We start from the raw sequence: 19,072 nt of genomic DNA, 5'->3' as shown, positions 1-19,072 counted from the left end.
GAATGACTTGACAGGCAGTGACCTCATCTAATCAGATCACTTAAAACGCGCCAAAGGAGGAGTGTTTGTATTTTGTTTAGGATTCCTGCTACACTAGTAGGCTAGCTAGCTAACGTTATCAAGTTTATGTCCTACTGCCTGGAAAATACGGTTTAGTTGCTTTACATTTTATTCACAGGTAAGACACCAAGATAACATGTTTAGCAGAGTGAACGTTTAGCTACCATTTAGCTATACTTTTGAAATTCCAATGACAATGTGATTAATTTAACGCTAACGCGCCAACTTGGTAGCTAAGGTTAGCAAGCTAACACATAACGTCGAAACACTCATTCAATGCTGTAAACAGCAGCTCATTTCTAATTTGGTGACACGTTTACCAAGACCGTGCAGTTGGTATACAGTGTAACTTAATTGCATTGCTCAAGCTAGCTATCACTGGATTGATTTTGGCGCTAGCTATCCGTTCATAGAGTTGTTGACATGTTTTTCTCAACAGACCACAGACCGACTGCATCTGCATGAAGATGATTGAAGATTTCGAGAGTCACGAGACTCGGTCCAGCGGGGAGCTGTGGTCAGAGATCTGCTCGAGCCTGCCTGACGTACAGGAGGAAGCTCAAGGCCAAGAGGGGGATAATGCCACACTGTTCACAGATTCATTCCAACCCTCACATGTTGGCAATGGCCTGCAATCTCATGGCATGTCTACGAGTGCATCCTCTCACAGCGTCTGGGAACCTATGGAAGACTCGGATGTCTATATTGCTAGTTTAGGTAAAGTAAATCTAATATCAAACTTCTGTCATGTGTGGCCCTCCACCCTTATCTATGGCCCTTTTGATGGCATCAACCCTGGTCCTTGACTTTAACTCCAACACCTGTGTAAGTGCTAGGCTGGAACAAAAGCCTGCACACCCGACAGCTGTTTGCTTTACTGTAGTTTTAGAGGCTCAGCCTTCTTTCCAGTTTCGATGTTGGGTACATGTAAACAGTCGTGTAAAACTCTCATGCATCAATGTTATGTCCAGAAATAGAGCTAGAATGAATTTGAAAGTATCCAAATGCATATCCCACTGGGCACACACACTGGTTGAATCGATGTTGTTTTCATGGCATTTCAATGAAATTACGTTGAACCAACGTGGAATAGACGTTGAATTGACATCTGTGCCCAGTGGGATTTTACGGTTGATCCTATTCTCCCCTTGCAACACACTTCTGTCTCATTTTCACACGGCTATTTGGAATGATTGTGAGAGAGCTGAAAATCAAGGTTCTATTAATCCTAATCCCATAGTTCTTAGCATTAATATTGAAGTTCATTATGAATCCTGTCTTTCAGAGAACCGTCTGAAGAGAATAAAGGGCCAGTGCACTGAGGTGACTTCCAGGGAGATGCTGCGCTCCCTATCTCAGGCCAAACAAGAATGCTGGGATAGATTCTTGCATGACGCTCAGAGCTCAGAACTCTTTCAGGAGGGTGAACTAGATCAGAGGTGAGCTGAAGAGCATCATTTGTTGTTCTGTTTGAAGTAGGCCTATTAACTTTCTCCACTATCTCTGGACAGCTTTGGAGGCTGAGCTTGTAAAGAGTCTTACAGGTCTATGGATTGTTCTGTTATAAACATTATTTTTTTTTTTTTACATTGAAGTAATTTAGCAGACGCTCTTATCCAAGTGCATTCATCTTAAGATGGCTAGGTGAGACAACCACATTTCACAGTCATACTAAGTATATTTTTCCTCAAAGAAGTTATCAGCAAAGTTACCGCTAGTAGGACTGAGTGGGGACAGTAAGACTGATGAGACCAGAGGTGTCAGAACGGAGTGCTCGGATTGGGATGTAGGGTTTGAGCATAGCCCGAAGGTAGGGAGGTGCAGTTCCCTTTGATGCTCCGTGGACAAGCACCATGGTCTTGTAGTGGATCCAAGCATTGACTGTGAGCCAGTGGAGTGTACAGAGGAGCAAGGTGACATGGGAGAACTTGCAAAGGTTGAACACCAGATGGGCTGCAACATTCTGGATAAGTTACAGGTGTTTGATGGCACAAGCGGGGAGGCCCAGCACTGCTTCCTGTGTGAGGAAAGGTTGTACTTTACGGATGTTGTAGACCATGAACCTGCAGGAGCGAGTCACTGTTTTGATGTTTGCAGAGAACGACAGGATGTTGTCCAGGGTCACGCCAAGGTTATTTGCTCTCTGCGAGGGAAACACTGTGGCGTTGTCAACCATGATGGTGAGGTCTTGGAGCCACTCCTTCTTGTCAAGGTTGAGCTTGAGGTGGTGGGCTGCCATCCAAGCTTAGATATCTGCAGGGTATGCAGAGATGTGTGTTGCTACATGGGTATCAGAGGGGGGGAATGAGAAAAGTAGTTGAGTGTTAAATCAAATTTTATTTGTCACATACACATGGTTAGCAGATGTTAATGCGAGCGTAGCGAAATGCTTGTGCTTCTAGTTCCGTCCATGCAGTAATATCTAACAAGTAATCTAACCTAACAATTTCACAACTACCTTATACACACAAGTGTAAAGGAATGAATATGTATATAAAAATATATGAATGAGCGATGGCCGAACGGCATAGGCAAGATACAGGAGATTGTATAGAATACAGTATATACATATGAGATGCGTAATGTAAGGTATGTAAACAGTATATAAAGTGGCATTGTTTAAAGTGGCTAGTGATAAATTTATTACATCAATTCTTCATTATAAAAGTGGCTAGAGTGTCATCCACATAGCAGTGATAGAGACCATGAGAGGATATGACGAAGCTGAGTGACATGGTGTATAGAGAGAAGAGGAGAGGGCCTAGAACCGAGCCCTAAGGGACACCAGCAGTGAGAACACGTGGTGCAGATACAGATCCTCTCCACACCACTTGGTAGGAGCGACCTGCCAGGTAGGATGCAATCCAGGAGTTGCAGAGCCTGAGAGGAGGATCTGATGGTTCCGTGTCTAAGGTAACAGATAGATCTAGGAGGATAACGAGAGGAGAGAGTCAGCTTTGGCAGAGCGGAGAGCCTCCGTGACACAGAGAGCAGTGACAGAGGGGTTGAGTGTTGGTTTCTTGAAGAGGGGAGCAACTCTGGCCATCAAGTCAGAGGAGACACAGCCAGTGGTCAGGTATGAGATGAGGGAATGGGAGAAGGTCTTTGGAGAGGGGATGGAGTGGGTAGGTTGTCGGGCGACTGGACATCACTACTCGCAGGATTTCATCTGGGGAGAAAGAGGTCAAGGCGTAGGGTAGTTATGTGTGAGTGGGATCAGGGAACTCAGTAGGCTGAGTGTATGAGGAGTGGATGTCGTCAAACTTTTTTTCGAGGTGGTTGACAATCTCATCCGCAGGGAGGGGGAGTAAGTGTAGGATTAAGAGGTGGGAAAATTGTTTCCCAGGGTTGGAGGCAGAGGCTTGGAATATAATGATAGAAAGTGGCTTTAGCAGCGGAGACAGAAGAGAAGGTAGAGGAAGGATGATGGGTCCTTCAGAAGTTTATTTTTCCTCCATTGTCACTCAGCTGCCCGCAGCCCTGTTCTTAGAGCACACAGTCACTCGGGTAATGCCCTGTTCTGTGAGCACGCAGTCACTCCGACACGGAGCAGGAGGGGAGGCGACAGTTTGAGTCAAATGAGGCGGTAAGGGAGGAGAGTAGGTTCGAAGCGGCAGAGTCAGGAGACAGGCAGGAGAAGGATTTAGCAGAAGGGAGAGATGATAGAAGAGGAGAGAGAGTGAAGATTGCGAAAGTCCATGGTCATCTGGTTAGCGGTTGAGTGGGTAGGATTGCAGGAGAGAGTGAGATAACTACTTTGTTTATTTTTTATCTGAGACCTGGAGGGGGGTTGCAGTGAGATTGGTAGGCGAACAGCCTCTAGTATAGTAGAGGTCAAGCGTATTACCTGACTTGTGAGAGGAAGCTGACTGGGTGAGGTCAAGAGGCAAGGAGGGGAAAGAGGAGGTGGAAAGAAATTAGTCGAAGTCAGGCATTGGGAGGTTGAAGTCACCCAGTACTTTGCCTCTTTTTGTAATGAAAGGATGTGTGATAACTTCTATCTGTTCTTCACAGTGCCCTGGAGCATCTAAAGCGTTGGCTGGTACCTGAGAAAGTGGCCATCAGTGCTGAGGAGCTGGAATATCTCCTCCTGCCGTCACTGAGCCGAGAGCATATCTCCACGGACCAATCACAGAGTGGACCAGAGGCAGCCACTCAGAACCCTGAAGAGGACGAGAGTCACACACCGGAGAAATAACTACCTGTTCACTTCAGACATTTTACCAACGACCCTTATATGTTATGTGTTATTACTGGACAGGAACATGATGTGATTTCTTATACTTTTGTTATTAGATCACGTGTGTTTGGCTGTTTATTAATGTCTTGTCAAAACGGGAAAGAATTCAATGACATATCATTGGAAAAACTGCAACGGTCCATTGTTGGTTATGTTACTTTTTTTTCTTTTTTTTTAATATTGTCATGTTGATTTTATGATATGGTTCAATAACAAAATGCAGTTCATTGTTAGGGAATATCCCGAAACCACACTAGTTGCATTTTGTTAGGCTACTACACTATGTTGCACCAGAGATGATCTCTAATGTTGTAATGAGCTATGAGTCCTATCCAGAGTATTAATAGTTAAGATGAAATCGTTATAAATGTAGCTACTATATGTCCATTTCCATATGTATGAAAAATGTACTAGGTTCATTACCATGTGTATGATGTACTGCATATTTGAGATTCTGTAAGTATGATGAGAGATTCATTTGTATGAAGGAATCTTTTGAAACAATGCTAATAAACTTGAAAAAAAGTATTTCTTTACCCCTGTCTTATTCTTTCGCATTCAGAAAATATCACAAATAATTGGACATGTATACGCTGTACTGTATAGCTACCCCTAGATGGTAGCATTGTAGTCAACAAAATAATTTAGACTGGTAAATAAATCAGCACGGCCAAATATGGTGACTGAGAACTAGTAACGTGAGCGACATTCAACATTCAATCCATTTCCTACTGTGTACTTCAGTTAATAGCAGTGGCGTGCTGTGAGCCTGGGGCCTGGGCCTTCAGTGAGGTCCTACACAGTCCCACCCAAATTAATCCACCTCTTATTACCATCATTATGAAGCAATGGTGCTTTTGAAAACTTTTGGGGACACCCGAGTGGCTCAACGAACAAGCGCGCAGGGCAACGGAGCTGCACAATGAAAAGGTGAAGAAAAATAGGGAAATATTGAAAAGACTCATTGATTGTGTCATGTTTTTGGGTAAACACTGTTTTGGGTAAACACTTAGTAGTACGCAAATTAATTCATTTATCAAATTCAGTTTCGTAGTTCTGAGGTTCTGCATAGACCTGCCCATAGGACCTGCCTCTCAATATTGGTAATCCAATCAAAAGACGTGCACGCACTACGCCTGCTAGCTGGCTCCTGTGTAACACTGGAGCCAGCCAGCAGGCGTACAATAGCCAACTCTAAAGCTGATTGGTTGACACTAAATTTTCATTTCCATTCACTTTAAGCTACAAGCGCACGCACTGTTGATTCTGAAGGCCTGAGGGCAGATTTTAGACCCCTGGCAACACATGATGGCTGAATATGATTGGATAAAAGATCTAACATAAAGACCAGCCCTCCAAATCTCAACCTGGGGCTGGAAGCAGTGCAACCAAGAGGAAAGCTATGAAATGAAGAGTATAACTCTTACTCTGGGGAATAATTTAATACATATTTGTGGGAAAATATATTTAAAAAAAAAAATTATATTCTGATGATGTTTAGGCCAGCAGAGAAGGCCTTGCAGGCCCTGACGGCCCACCACTGGTTAATCGTCAGCAGTGGAACTGTTCATGCCATGGAACTGGACCTCAGTGGTAGAGGTCCCCCCCCCACCAGCCAGATTGCTCCTGATTTGAATACAGCAGTGAAAAGGTTGACTACTTGAAAGGAGACAGATTGACAGAGAGGACTGATGACAACACTGGGCAGATAGCCTTCTCACAAGACTTGCTTTGAAGAGTCTCTCTTGGATCGCTGTTAAAGTTGTTCAAATACAGGCCTCCTGAGTGACACAGTGGTCTAAGGCACTGCATCGCAGTGCTAGCTGTGCCACTAGAGATTCTGGGTTTGAGTCCAGACTCTGTTGCGACCGGGAGGCCCATGGGGCTGTTGCACAATCGGCCCAGCGTCGTTAAGGGAGGGTTTGGCCGGCAGGGATGTCCTTGTCCCATCGCGCACAAGTGACTCCTGTGGCGTGTCGGGCGCAGTGCATGCTGACACAGTCGCCAGGTGCACAGTGTTTCCTCTGACAAATTGGTGTGGCTGGCTTCCGGGTTAAGTGGGCATTGTGTCAAGAAGCAGTGGTTGGGTTGTGTTTCGGGGGATGCACGGCTCTCGACCTTTGCCTGTCCTGAGTCCGTCTGGGAGTTGCAGACAAGACTGTAATTTATTATCAATTGGATACCATGAAAACGGGGTAAAAAATGATAAATAAACATAAAAAAAGTTGTTCAAATACAAAAAAGGTACATGTTCAATGTATTTTTGTAACAAATGTATATAAATGTTGCTTGTGTATTTCCAAAGGGAAATTAGAGAATATAGGCTGTCTAAAACATGTGGATTAAAAAATAAGTTAAATTATTATTTGTCTACATTACAGTTATTTCAAGCTAAAACTACAGACTGTGTAGTTGATTTAATACAAGATCACTATACAGTATGATATTGAAAACATCTTATTTGCATTTAATCTGATTAAAATGTGTGACATTTAAGCCAATTTATTAGTCAGGTGAATGGGCACTAAAGTTTATCCACAATGGAACAGTTGCCAAAGGCATTGACTTTATGATTTATACAGTCTTCCTAGAAGTGGCTATGTTAGCAGACAAGTATGCATGCACAGTAACTCTGGTGGTGAAAGAGCTACTGGTGTAAAACTTTTCATTCACTTACATAAAATCATTTGATGGGGCCAATTATTTTTTATGGTTACGTCATTGGCAAAGGGGGCAAACTTAGGCAGGAAATGCCAACAAATAACAGTTAGCCATCGTACTCATGCATAAAAAACTAATAATGAAAGAAAAGTTTGCAAGTTTGAATTTTGTAAAGTTAGTGTGGGAGAGGTGGAAAATTATTGCTATCGATCAATAATGACAAACCTCCTTGTAACGCCAGGAGAATGATGGGTGTAGAGTCAGGCGCAGAGAGAGCAGAAGTTTACAGGAACAAAAACGCTTTAATGTCCACAGTGAAAACAGGAACAGGTACAAAAGGGTTGACGCCAAAACACAGGCACAAACACAACCCACAGACCAACTGTTTAAAATAAACTCGGTGGCAGCTAGTAGACCGGCGACGACGACCGCCGAGCGCCACCCGAACGGGAAGAAGAGTCACCTTCGGGAGTATTCGTGACACTCCTGGCATTGACAACTTAGATGGAAAGCTACTGAGGATGGTAGCTGACTCTATAGCCACTCCTATCTGTCATATCTATAATCTGAGCCTAGAGGAAAGTCTTTGTCCTCAGGCTTGGAGGGAAGCCAAAGTTATTCCTCTATCCAAGAGTGGTAAAGCAGTCTTTACTGGTTCTAACAGCAGAACTTTCAGCTTGCTGCCAGCTCTTAGCAAACTGTTGGAAAAAAATTGTTGTTTGACCAAATACAATGCTATTTCTCTGTAAACAAATTAACAACAGACTTTCAGCATGCTTATAGAGAAGGGCATTCAACATATACTGCACTGACACAAATGACACAAAAATGATAATAAGAAGATTGTGGGAGCTGTACTGTTAGATTTCAGTGCAGCCTGACATTATTGACCATAACCTGTTGTTGAGAAAACCTATGTGTTTTGGCTTTTCAATCTCTGCCATATAGTGGATTCAGAGCTATCTATCTAATAGAACTCCGAGGGCTTTCTTTAATGGGAGCTTCTCTAATGTCAAACATGTAAAGTGTGGTATACCACAGGGAAGCTCTCTAGGCCCTCTACTCTTTTCTATTTTTACCAATGACCTGCCACAGACATTAAACAACGCATGTGTGTCCATGTATGCTGATGATTCAACCATATACACATCAGCAACCACAGCTAATGAAGTCACTGAAACCCTTAACAAAGAGTTGCAGTCTTTTTTGGAAATGGTGGCCAGTAATAAACTGGTTATGAACATCCCTAAAACTAAGAGCATTGTATTTGATACAAATCATTCCCTACGTTCTAGACCTCAGCTGAATCTGGTAATGACTGTTTTGGCTGTTGAACAAGTTGAGGAGACTAAATTACTTAGTGTTACCTTAGATTGTAAACCGTCATGGTCAAAACATATAGCTTCAATGGTTGTAAAGATGGGGAGAGGTCTGTCTGTAATTAAAAATATGCTCAGCTTTTTTGACACCACACTCCAAAAAGCAAGTTATGCAGGCTCTAGTTTTGTCTTGACTTGATTATTGTCCAGTCGTGTGGTCGAGTGCTGCAAGGAAAGACCCAGTTAAGTTGCAGCTGGCCCAGAACAGAGAGGCACAACTTGCTCTTCATTTTAATCAGAGGGCTATACATACTATGCAAGCCAGTCTCTCTTGGCTAAGAGTTGAGGAGAGACTAACTGCATCCCTTCTTCTTTTTATAAGAAACATTCATGTGTTGAAAATTCCAAAGGTTTTATCATAGTCAACTTACACACAGGTCTGACTCACACACACTTACCCCCAAAAAAACAGAGATAGCAACACCTTAGGGCTCAACACCTCTCCCCTTTTTGACCTCGATCGTTTGTGTGTATTGTGACGGCCCTGAATATTTCTGAACCGTCTCAGTGCTTCTCCTTCTAATAGGGCGCTTCCCCTTTAATTCCCATTAAATAGCCAGCATCAGCTGCGCAAAGGTGAAGTTGTGATTGAGACATGAATGAGGATGTGTACTACCTTCAGTTCATGAAGCTTCGCCATTACATTTGTTTTGTTGCCTTACAGTGTGTTTTGTAGCCTTAAAGCGAGTTTACCCAGGATTGGATCCACTCTGTGCGTCTGTGGACTACAACTCTCCGTTGGTTTTCGTGGCCTTTTCTCCGCTGGAGATCTGTTGGCGGATTGTCTGACTGACCGACTGACTACAACTTTTTGTACACGGTATTTCCTTTGTTTGGGGGATATATACTGTGATTTATGTAGTTGTGAGGACGTATTATTCTTTGGTTAGTCTTTGATACGCTTTATAGTTGTGTTGCAAAATAAGCGTTCTTTTGAGTGTATGAATACACTGGGTTTACGCTACGGACAAACGTTGCGTGACTAAGGTCACTTGAGTCACTGAACTTATTTACCGGGCTGGACTCTTTTTATGCCGAGGTACAGGACATTTCTAAAGGAACATAAGTGCATTAATTGTTATATTGTTGTGTGTGATCATTTATGTTGTTAATACAACCACGCAAAAGAATACACTTGTTTGGAGTTCTTTCCAATGTTTTAAGGGGTTTATGAAAAGTATATTTCCATCCTTACTTTTACATAAGTCCTTTGTATTGGTGTGACTTGACGGACCAGATGGGACTCATTCCCTCCCAAACTAAAAGGAGAAACCAATGCTTTCTCTGGTAGGCACAACCTACCTGGCACCCCTAGAAATAACCTCAAGTCAAAACCGTTACAGTATGTATTGATATGTAGGCTACCTGTGCTTTAAAATGATTGATTTAGTTTTGTCCATGAGCTGTTCTTGTCTATGAATGTTCTGTCTTGTGTCCTGTTTTGTGTAGACCCCTGTGAGAGTAGCTGCTGCTTTAGCAACGGCTAATGGGGAAATACCAAATACCATTCAGTCATCCATCCATCCCTTTATTCCTTCATTCATTCTGAGATATCATACTCTGAGTCCTGTACAATCCTGATGTTCATGAAATCAGGAGTGATTCGGTTCTCCTCACAGTTCCATTCATTATTTATTGGACCTATCTGATGCTGTATATTGCGCTGTCTTTTGGAGAATAGATTAGGCTAACGTCATGAATATCCTGGAAGTTTTGCACACCAAGGTCTACCCGTGGTCCACTTAAGACTCATGTTTATTCAACACCAAGCTCAGGAATACAGTTTAATTGACTCATATCTATGAGCACCGTGAGCTGTCCTACTTGTATTATTGACCCTTATTGTAATTTGGAGAATCTGTTTAACAATGACCTAAATACACGCACATTGTGGGCTATCCGTGTCAAATCTGAACACGATTTAATCGGAATAATTAATAGCCCAGATAAGATTCAGAACTATTGCTTATACCATTTGTTGTGCTTTCCCCTTAACTCAGAACTTGCCCTCTCTCCATCCCCTCACTTCTTCTTTCAACATGATTGAATGTACCTGTTGAGTTTTGAATGGAACATTTCCATATTTTTTTATGGAAAGCATGTTCTCTCTAACCACGATAGCAAAGGATAGAGGGGGGAAATGTACAATTAAATGTATCACCACCATTCCACGTGATGCATTAGACTGATGTCCAGGACAAAGTGCACTTCATTGTCAGCTCAGGTCAATCCCATCCAAATAGACTTCAGAAAGGTCTTGGAGTAAGATGCAGTCGAAGCCAATCATTCCAACAATAGCCAGACGCATCACTTAGCTTACACATGAGTAGTCGGGCTCGAACCTACAGTAACTGGAAGTCCTTTTGATGTTGTCGGCACGATTTGTCGATAATGAAGGGGATGTGCCCTCAGACTTCAAGACGGCTTCCTACGCCGGTTGGATATTCCTTTTTCTAATTGAACGAATCAGACCCTGAGACTTTTCAAAGTGAAGATGATAATTAGCCTATTTAATATGATTCCAAACCTTTCCACGCTATAGTCTCATCCATGAGAGTCTATAATGAGGTGATGAGATACACAATGAATGAGATATTACAATATTGTTAATGCGTGGTTTGACAGGCAAAGTATCCCTTGACATGAATTAAAGTGTAAAATGCAACATCACCTTTTTGATTCTCATTTTGCTGACCTACATTGCTTTAGTATTGTCCCATTTAGCTCGTATGTTGTTTTCTCTTATCTATTCCCTGTTATTTTTTGTGTTACAGTAATGATTGACAGGGAATATTCTCTGAACTATTCTTGGCTGGAGAACACATCTCTCCTGGCCTACTCCTTGTTCTCTTCCTCCTCCTTCACTGGGCTGCACCTCCTTTTTGACCTGAAGTCCCTATTCATCCTAGCCTTGTATGAGCTATCCTGATCTCGCAAGCTTACATTCTGTTTCGCTACACGGAACGTCTGGCCACATCCAGATTGAAACCGTTTGAGCCCCTCCCTCTCCCTCCACCGTATGGCCGGACCAATCAACGTCCTCTGATAATCTGTGGGGTTGATTTAGTTGATGATGACAACGAGAAGCGCCTGTACTAGTCTTGGTTGCTGAGGTGGGGGAATGTTATCCTAACTCAAGGCGAGACCCAGATGCAGACACAGGAGGCAGATGGTTGGAGTCTTAGATGTTTAATAATCCAAAAAGGAGTAGGCAAGTGAATGGTCGTGGACAGGCTAAAGTTCAAAACCAGATCAGAGTCCAGGAGGTACAGAGTGGCAGGCAGGCTTGAGGTCAAGGCATGCAGAATGGTCAGGCAGGCAGGTACAGAGTCCAGAAACAGGCAAGGGTCAAAACCGGGAAGACTAGAAAAAGGAGAAATAGCAAAAGCAGGAGAATGGGAAAAAAATGCTGGTTGACTTGGACATACAAGACAAACTGGCACAGAGAGACAGGAAACACAGGGATAAATACACTGTGGAAAACAAGCAACATCTGGAGGGGGCGGAGACAATAACAAGGACAGGTGAATCAGATGTGTGACAAATATACTGGTATCAACAGTGTATCAGGAAAACCTCATGGGGATGGTTGTGGATGAGGTTCACATCACATACAAATGGTAAATATCATTTGGAAGAGCTTTCTCTGAAGTCTGGTTCCCCTTTTGCGCCGTCTCCCCAGGTTGAAGAAAATAAGATCCAGCATAAGAGTCTAGATCAGAAAGTATAATAATAACATATGTTTTTATGGACTTGCAAACAGAAGTCATCATATTGTCCATTACTGTAGCGTTGTAATGTTAGGTTAGAGCAAGGCATATAGCTAGCTAGATTATTGTCTTTGAGAAGGTCTGTTACTTATGGACTACTTGCTATCACTTTAGAGAGTTAACTAGCTAGGAGGCCAGTTAATGTTCAACATAGCGCAAACTTGTTTCATATCAAATGATGTAGTTATATTCACCATTTGTATGTGATGTGAACCTCATCCGCAACAATTCAGCATCAACATCAACCTCCTCAAGAGCAGCCATTGTTGTCATGATTTTCAAATTTGGCGCCCAGTTGTCGTCATGAACTAATTGTTGCTTCTCGTTGTCGTCAACTAATCCACCCAAACAATTTATCAGAGGATGCTGATTTGTCCATCCATATGGTGGAGGGAGAGGGAGGGGCTCAAATGGTTTGAATCTGGTCGTGTAGCGAAACAGAATGTAAGCTCGTGAGATCAGGATGGTTCGTGTGAGGTTACAGTATATTCATCCTTCTCTATTCCATGATGTTCCTGGTCACCTGCTCTGGCAACCTCCTACTGCTTTTCCTCATTGGCCTCAACAAAAAGAGACACAACACCACCAACTTCCTGATCGACAACTTGGCACTGGTCGATTTGGTCATGTGCATCTTCTGCGTGCCCCTGATGGCCTCCTATGCCTACGACAAGCGAGGGTGTGTCTTTGGACGCTTCATGTACCACTTTGTTACCTTAATGCATTCACGATGAAAAGTCCTGTCTCTCATGGCCATCATGGTGGACCAGTATGTTGTTGGAGCAAATCCCATTTACAGGCGGGTGGGTTGCCAGTTTAGCAGGGGGTTTGGTGTCATCTGGTTGGGTAGCCTAGCACTCACCACTTCCACGGCACTCCTTACTGGCTAGCATATATTAAATCGTAGAGTAGGCTAATGACTAGCATGTTTGCTAACAAGGAATACATTTAAATGACGGTAAGTTACCATAAACAGAGCTACAAGTAAGGGAGACAGCATATATACATAACATGGTGTGGGGTGCATGGGGAGAGTCTGATTGGCTGAAGCCACGAGCTGGGGGTGATTGATATCTCTCACGTAAGGGGGAGCTAGACAATACGGCGCCAGCCAGATATAAATCAAAGCAAATTGTATTTGTCACACTTACTTACAAAACCAACAATGCATTTTTAAGAAAATGCCAAAAAAAGTAAGAGATAAAAGTAACAAATAATTAAAGTGCAGCAGTAAAATATCAATAGCGAGGCTACATACCGGGGGTACCGGTACAGAGTCAATTGAGGTAATACAGTGAGGGAAAAAAGTATTTGATCCCCTGCTGATTTTGTACGTTTGCCCACTGACAAAGAAATGATCAGACTATAATTTTAATGGTAGGTTTATTTGAACAGTGAGAGACAGAATAACAAAAAAATCCAGAAAAACGCATGTCAAAAATGTTATAAATTGATTTGCATTTTAATGAGGGAAATAAGTATTTGACCCCTCTGTAAAACATGACTTTGTACTTGGTGGCAAAACCCTTGTTGGCAATCACAGAGGTCAGACGTTTCTTGTAGTTGGCCATCAGGTTTACACACATCTCAGGAGGGATTTTGTCCCACTCCTCTTTGCAGATCTTGTCATTAAGGTTTCATTAAGGTTTCGAGGCTGATGTTTGGCAACTCGAACCTTCAGCTCCCTCCACAGATTTTCTATGGGATTAAGGTCTGGAGACTGGCTAGGCCACTCCAGGACCTTAATGTGCTTCTTCTTGAGCCACTCCTTTGTTGCCTTGGCCGTGTGTTTTGGGTCATTGTCATGCTGGAATACCCATCCACAACCCATTTTCAATGCCCTGGCTGAGGGAAGGAGGTTCTCACCCAAGATTTGACAGTTCATGGCCCCGTCCATCGTCCCTTTGATGTGGTGAAGTTTTCCTGTCCCCTTAGCAGAAAAACACCCCCAAAGCATAATGTTTCCACCTCCATGTTTGATGGTGGGGATGGTGTTCTTGTGGTCATAGGCAGCATTCCTCCTTCTCCAAACACGGCAAATTGAGTTGATGCCAAAGAGCTCAATTTGGGTCTCATCTGACCACAACACTTTCACCCAGTTGTCCTCTGAATCATTCAGATGTTCATTGGCAAACTTCAGACGAGCATGTATATGTGCTTTCTTGAGCAGGGGGACATTGCGGGCGCTGCAGGATTTCAGTCCTTCACGGCGTAGTGTGTTACCAATTGTTTTCTTGGTGACTATGGTCCCAGCTGCCTTGAGATCATTTACAAGATCCTCCCGTGTAGTTCTGGGCTGATTCCTCATCGTTCTCATGATCATTGCAACTCCACGAGGTGAGATCTTGCATGGAGCCCCAGGCCGAGGGAGATTTACATTTACATTTTAGTCATTTAGCAGACGCTCTTATCCAGAGCGACTTACAGTAGAGTGCATACATTTTATTACATTTTTTACATACTGAGACAAGGATATCCCTACCGGCCAATCCCTCCCTAACCCCTAACCCGGACGACGCTATGCCAATTGTGCGTCGCACCACGGACCTCCCGGTTGCGACAGAGCCTGGGCGTGAACCCAGAGACTCTGGTGGCGCAGCTAGCACTGTGATGCAGTGCCCTAGACCACTGCGCCACCCGGGAGACCGGAGATTGACAGTTCTTTTGTGTTTCTTCCATTTGCGAATAATTGCACCAACTGTTGTCACCTTCTCACCAAGCTGCTTGGCGATGGTCTTGTAGCCCATTCCAGCCTTGTGTAGGTCTTGGCCATGGTGGAGAGTTTGGAATCTGATTGATTGATTGCTTCTGTGGACAGGTGTCTTTTATACAGGTAACAAACTGAGATTAGGAGCACTCCCTTTAAGAGTGTGCTCCTAATCTCAGCTCGTTACCTGTATAAAAGACACCTGGGAGCCAGAAATCTTTCTGATTGAGAGGGGGTCAAATACTTATTTCCCTCATTAAAATGCAAATCAATTTTTGACATTTCTGGATTTTTTTGTTGTTATTCTGTCTCTCACTGTTCAAATAAACCTACCATTAAAATTATAGACTGATCATTTCTTTGTCAGTGGGAAAACGTACAAAATTTAGCAGGGGATCAAATACTTTTTTCCCTCACTGTATGTACATGTAGGTAGAGTTATTAAAGTGACTATGCATAGATAATAACAGAGAGTAGCAGCAGTGTAGAAAAGGGGGGGAGGGGACAATGCAAATAGTCTGGGTTGCCATTTAATTAGATGTTCAGTAGTCTTCTGGCTTGGGGGTAGAAGCTGTTTAGAAGTCTCTTGGACCTAGACCTGGCGCTCCTGTACATGTGGTAGCGAACAGAGAACAGTCTATGACTAGGGTGGCTGGAACTTTGAAAATGTTTAGGGCCTTCCTCTGACACCACCTGGTATAGAGTTCCTGGATGGCAGGAACCTTGGTCTCCGTGATGTACTGGACTGTACGTACTAACCTCTGTAGTGCCTTGCGGTCGGAGGCCGAGCAGTTGCCATACCAGGTAGTGATGCAACCCGTCAGGATGCTCGCGAGGGTGCAGCTGTAAAACCTTTTGTGGATCTGGGAACCCATGCCAAATCTTTTCAGTCTCCTGAGAGGGAATAGGTTTTGTCATGCCCTCTTCACAACCTTCTTGGTGTGCTTGGACCATGTTAGTTTGTTGGTGATGTGGACGCCAAGGAACTTGAAGGGATCAACCTGCTCCACTACAGGCCCGTCGATGAGAATGGGGGCATGCTCGGTCCTCCTTTTCCTGTAGTCCACAATCACCTCCTTTGTCTTGATCACGTTGAGGGAGATGTTGTTGTCCTTGCACCACATGGTCAGGTCTCTGACCTCCCTATAGGCTGTCTCATCATTGTCAGTGATCAGGCCTACCACTTTTGTGTCATCTGCAAACTCAATGATGGTGTTGGAGTTGTGCCTGGCCGTGCAGTCATGCGTGAACTGGGAGTACAGGAGAGGACTGAGCACGCACCCCTGAGGGGGCCCCGAGTTGAGGGTCAGCGTGGCGGATGTGTTGTTACCTACCCTTACCACTTGGGGTGGCCCGTCAGGAAGTCCAGGATCCAGTTGCAGAGGAAGGTGTTGAGTCCCAGGGTTCTTAGCCTATTAATGAGCTTTGAGGGCACTATGGTGTTTAACGCTGAGCTGTAGTCAATGAATAGCATTCTCACATAGGTGTTCCTTTTGTCCAGGTGTGAAAGGGCAGTGTGGAGTGCAATATAGATTGCATCATTAGCGGATCTGTTGGGGCGGTATACAAATTGGAGTGCGTCTAGGATTTCTGGGATAATGGTGTTGATGTGAGCCATGACCAGCCTTTCAAAGCACTTCATGGCTACAGACATGAGTGCTATGAGTCGGTAGTCATTTAGGCAGGTTACCTTAGTGTTCTTGGGCACAAGGACTATGGTGGTCTGCATGAAACATGTTGGTATTACAGATTCAGGCAGGGGGAGGTTGAAAATGTCAGTGAAGACACTTACCAGTTGGTCAGCGCATGCTCGGAGTACACGTCCTTGTAATCTGTCTGGCCCTGCGGCCTTGTGAATGTTGACCTGGTTAAAGGTCTTATTCACATCGGCTGCGGAAAGCGTGATCACACAGTCGTCCGGAACAGCTGATGCTCTCATGCATGTTTCAGTGTTACTTGCCTCGAAAAGAGCATAGAAGTTATTTAGCACTTCTGGTAGGCTCGTGTCACTGGGCAGCTCTCGGCTGTGCTTCCCTTAGTAGTCTGTCATAGTTTGCAAGCCCTGCCACATCCGACGAGCATCGGAGCCGGTGTAGTATGATTCGATCTTAGTCGTGTATTGGTGCTTTGCCTGTTTGATGGTTCGTTGGAGCGCATCTCAGTGCGAATGTTGCCTGTAATCCATGGTTTCTGGTTGGGGTTTGTGCGTACAGTCACTGTGGGGATGACATCATCGATGCAGTTATTGATGAAGTCAGTGACTGATGTGATGTACTCCTCAATGCTATCGGAAGAATCCCGGAACATATTCCAGTCTGTGCTAGCAAAACAGTCCTGTAGCTTAGCATCTGAGTCATCTTACCACTTTTTTATAGACCAATCATTGAAATGATTCAACCAGTGTGTGCCCAGTGGGAACATTCCACACAAGTTCCCATGTGGTTCTCTATAAATGGTTTGACTTCAGTGATGTTCTCAGAACGTTCAGAGAATGTATGGGTTCTCTGTTCTGTCAGTTCATGGCAATATTTTGGGAAGGTTCAACAATGTTTTATTGTACACATTAACATGAATTAGCTTAATTCCATTCTCAGGACATGAAGACATCTTTACATAAAAACCACAAGAAAACATTCTTAGAACATTCTCTGAATATTACTAAAGTGATTCTAAAACATATGCAGTCCGTTCTCAGCATCAACAAAACTCTCTCTATCCTGTCTTGTTAATGTGTTCAGGTGTGTTTGCTGCGCCTACTAATTGGCCACACCTGATATTAATGAGTTATTGTTTCTTTTGGAATTAGGTCTGTTTGAATAGACTAAACTGAACAGCTTTGTATGCGTAAAAATCATTGTACGCTAGCTCCATCCTGGTGGCGCAGTAGACTAATTCCATGGATAGATCATAGGTGCTGTGTCAAAAAAATGGTGTCCTATCTGTGCTTGGAGTTCAAAAAAGTTTGTGTCACATTTTTATGTGTCCTATCTGTGCTTGGAGTTCAAAAAAGTTTACCCAAAATAAGCTAGCAGTGTTATTAAAAGTCTTATTGAAACATTCAGTGAGAGTTTTAAAGAAGGTATTCAATAACCTCCAAATAACCTATAATTTCCAGAGCTTTAATATAATCTCCCAGGAAAACTTTAAAGGAATCAGCATAAAACGTTCTCAACTTCCATGTAACCTAAAAATAAACGTTCCCAGAATAAGCAACATTTTCTGGTCAGGAAACCAATTTCAAACCAAAAACATACGTTCCCACAACTTCCAAGGAACCAAATGGGCTAGCTGGGATGTTCCCTGGCATGCGAAGGTGATCAAGACCATCATTTCAACAAATTTCACCTGGCAAAACAGCATGGGACTTCAAGCTCATATTTATGTTTTTATGTAAAAAGCCTGATTATAAAAAAGCCACTAACTTTCACCCACTCTCAGAAGTTGTTAGTGGGCATACAGTGCATTCAGAAAGTATTTAGACCCATTACCCTTTTCCACATTTTGTTACGTTACAGCCTTATTCTAAAATTGATTAAAGTAATGTTTTCCTCATCAATCTACACACAATACCCCACAATGGCAAAGTGAAAACAGGTTTTTAGGCATGTTAGCAAATGTATTATTTTCATAAGTATTCAGACCCTTTGAGCTCAGTATCACGTTTCAGGTAAGACCCTGATGCAGACAGTATCGAATGAACAAAAGTTTATTACTAGTACAGGGCAGGCAAAACGACAGGTCAAGAGGAGGCAAAGGTCAGCAATCCAGATAGGGTGCAAAAGGTCCAGAACGGCAGGCAGTCTCAGTGTCAGAGCAGGCAGGGGTCTATAATCCAGTGTGGTGTGGCAAGGTACAGAACGGCAGGCAGTCTCAGTGTAAGAGCAGGCAGGGGTCTATAATCCAGTGTGGTGTGGCAAGGTACAGAACGGCAGGCAGGGTCAGCAGAATGGTCAAAACCGGGAAAAACTAGAAAACAGGAACTAGAACAAACAGGAGCAAGGGGAAAACCACTGGTAGGTTTCACAAAAAGAACTGGCAACAGACACACAAACAGTAGTATAAATACACTGGGGATAATGTGGAAAATTGTCGACACCTGGAGGGGGGGTGGAGGCAAGCACAAAGACAGGTGAAACAAATCAGGGTGTGACACTCAGGTGCATCATGTTCCCATTGATCAACCTTGAGAGGTTTTTACAACTTGATTGAAGCCCATCTGTGGTAAATGCAATTGTTTGGACAGGATTTGGAGAGG

At 43.4% G+C, this 19,072-nt stretch overlaps 1 protein-coding gene across 1 annotated transcript; it reads left to right on the top strand.

The window, feature by feature from the left end:
* The first annotated feature begins 66 nt into the window (after positions 1–66).
* Positions 67–4,828, top strand: ccdc32 (coiled-coil domain containing 32). Its single transcript, XM_055864171.1, has 4 exons — positions 67–178; positions 500–777; positions 1,346–1,499; positions 4,075–4,828. The coding sequence occupies exons 2-4, from the start codon at positions 522–524 to the stop codon at positions 4,256–4,258; spliced, it is 594 nt and encodes a 197-aa protein (XP_055720146.1). The 5' UTR covers positions 67–178; positions 500–521; the 3' UTR covers positions 4,259–4,828.
* Positions 4,829–19,072: the final 14,244 nt, after the last annotated feature.

This window comes from Salvelinus fontinalis, chromosome 16 (assembly GCF_029448725.1).
Source record: "Salvelinus fontinalis isolate EN_2023a chromosome 16, ASM2944872v1, whole genome shotgun sequence".
Classification (NCBI taxonomy): Eukaryota; Metazoa; Chordata; class Actinopteri; order Salmoniformes; family Salmonidae; genus Salvelinus; species Salvelinus fontinalis.
This window is presented reverse-complemented; position numbering and strand designations above follow the sequence as displayed.

Excerpts from the sequence above, each read along its gene's own strand:
- ccdc32 (XM_055864171.1), top strand. The coding sequence starts at position 522 with ATGAAGATGATTGAAGATTTCGAGAGTCACGAGACTCGGTCCAGCGGG. Across the intron at positions 778-1,345 it reads TGTCTATATTGCTAGTTTAG|AGAACCGTCTGAAGAGAATA; the intron begins GTAAAGTAAATC and ends CCTGTCTTTCAG. Across the intron at positions 1,500-4,074 it reads GAGGGTGAACTAGATCAGAG|TGCCCTGGAGCATCTAAAGC; the intron begins GTGAGCTGAAGA and ends TGTTCTTCACAG.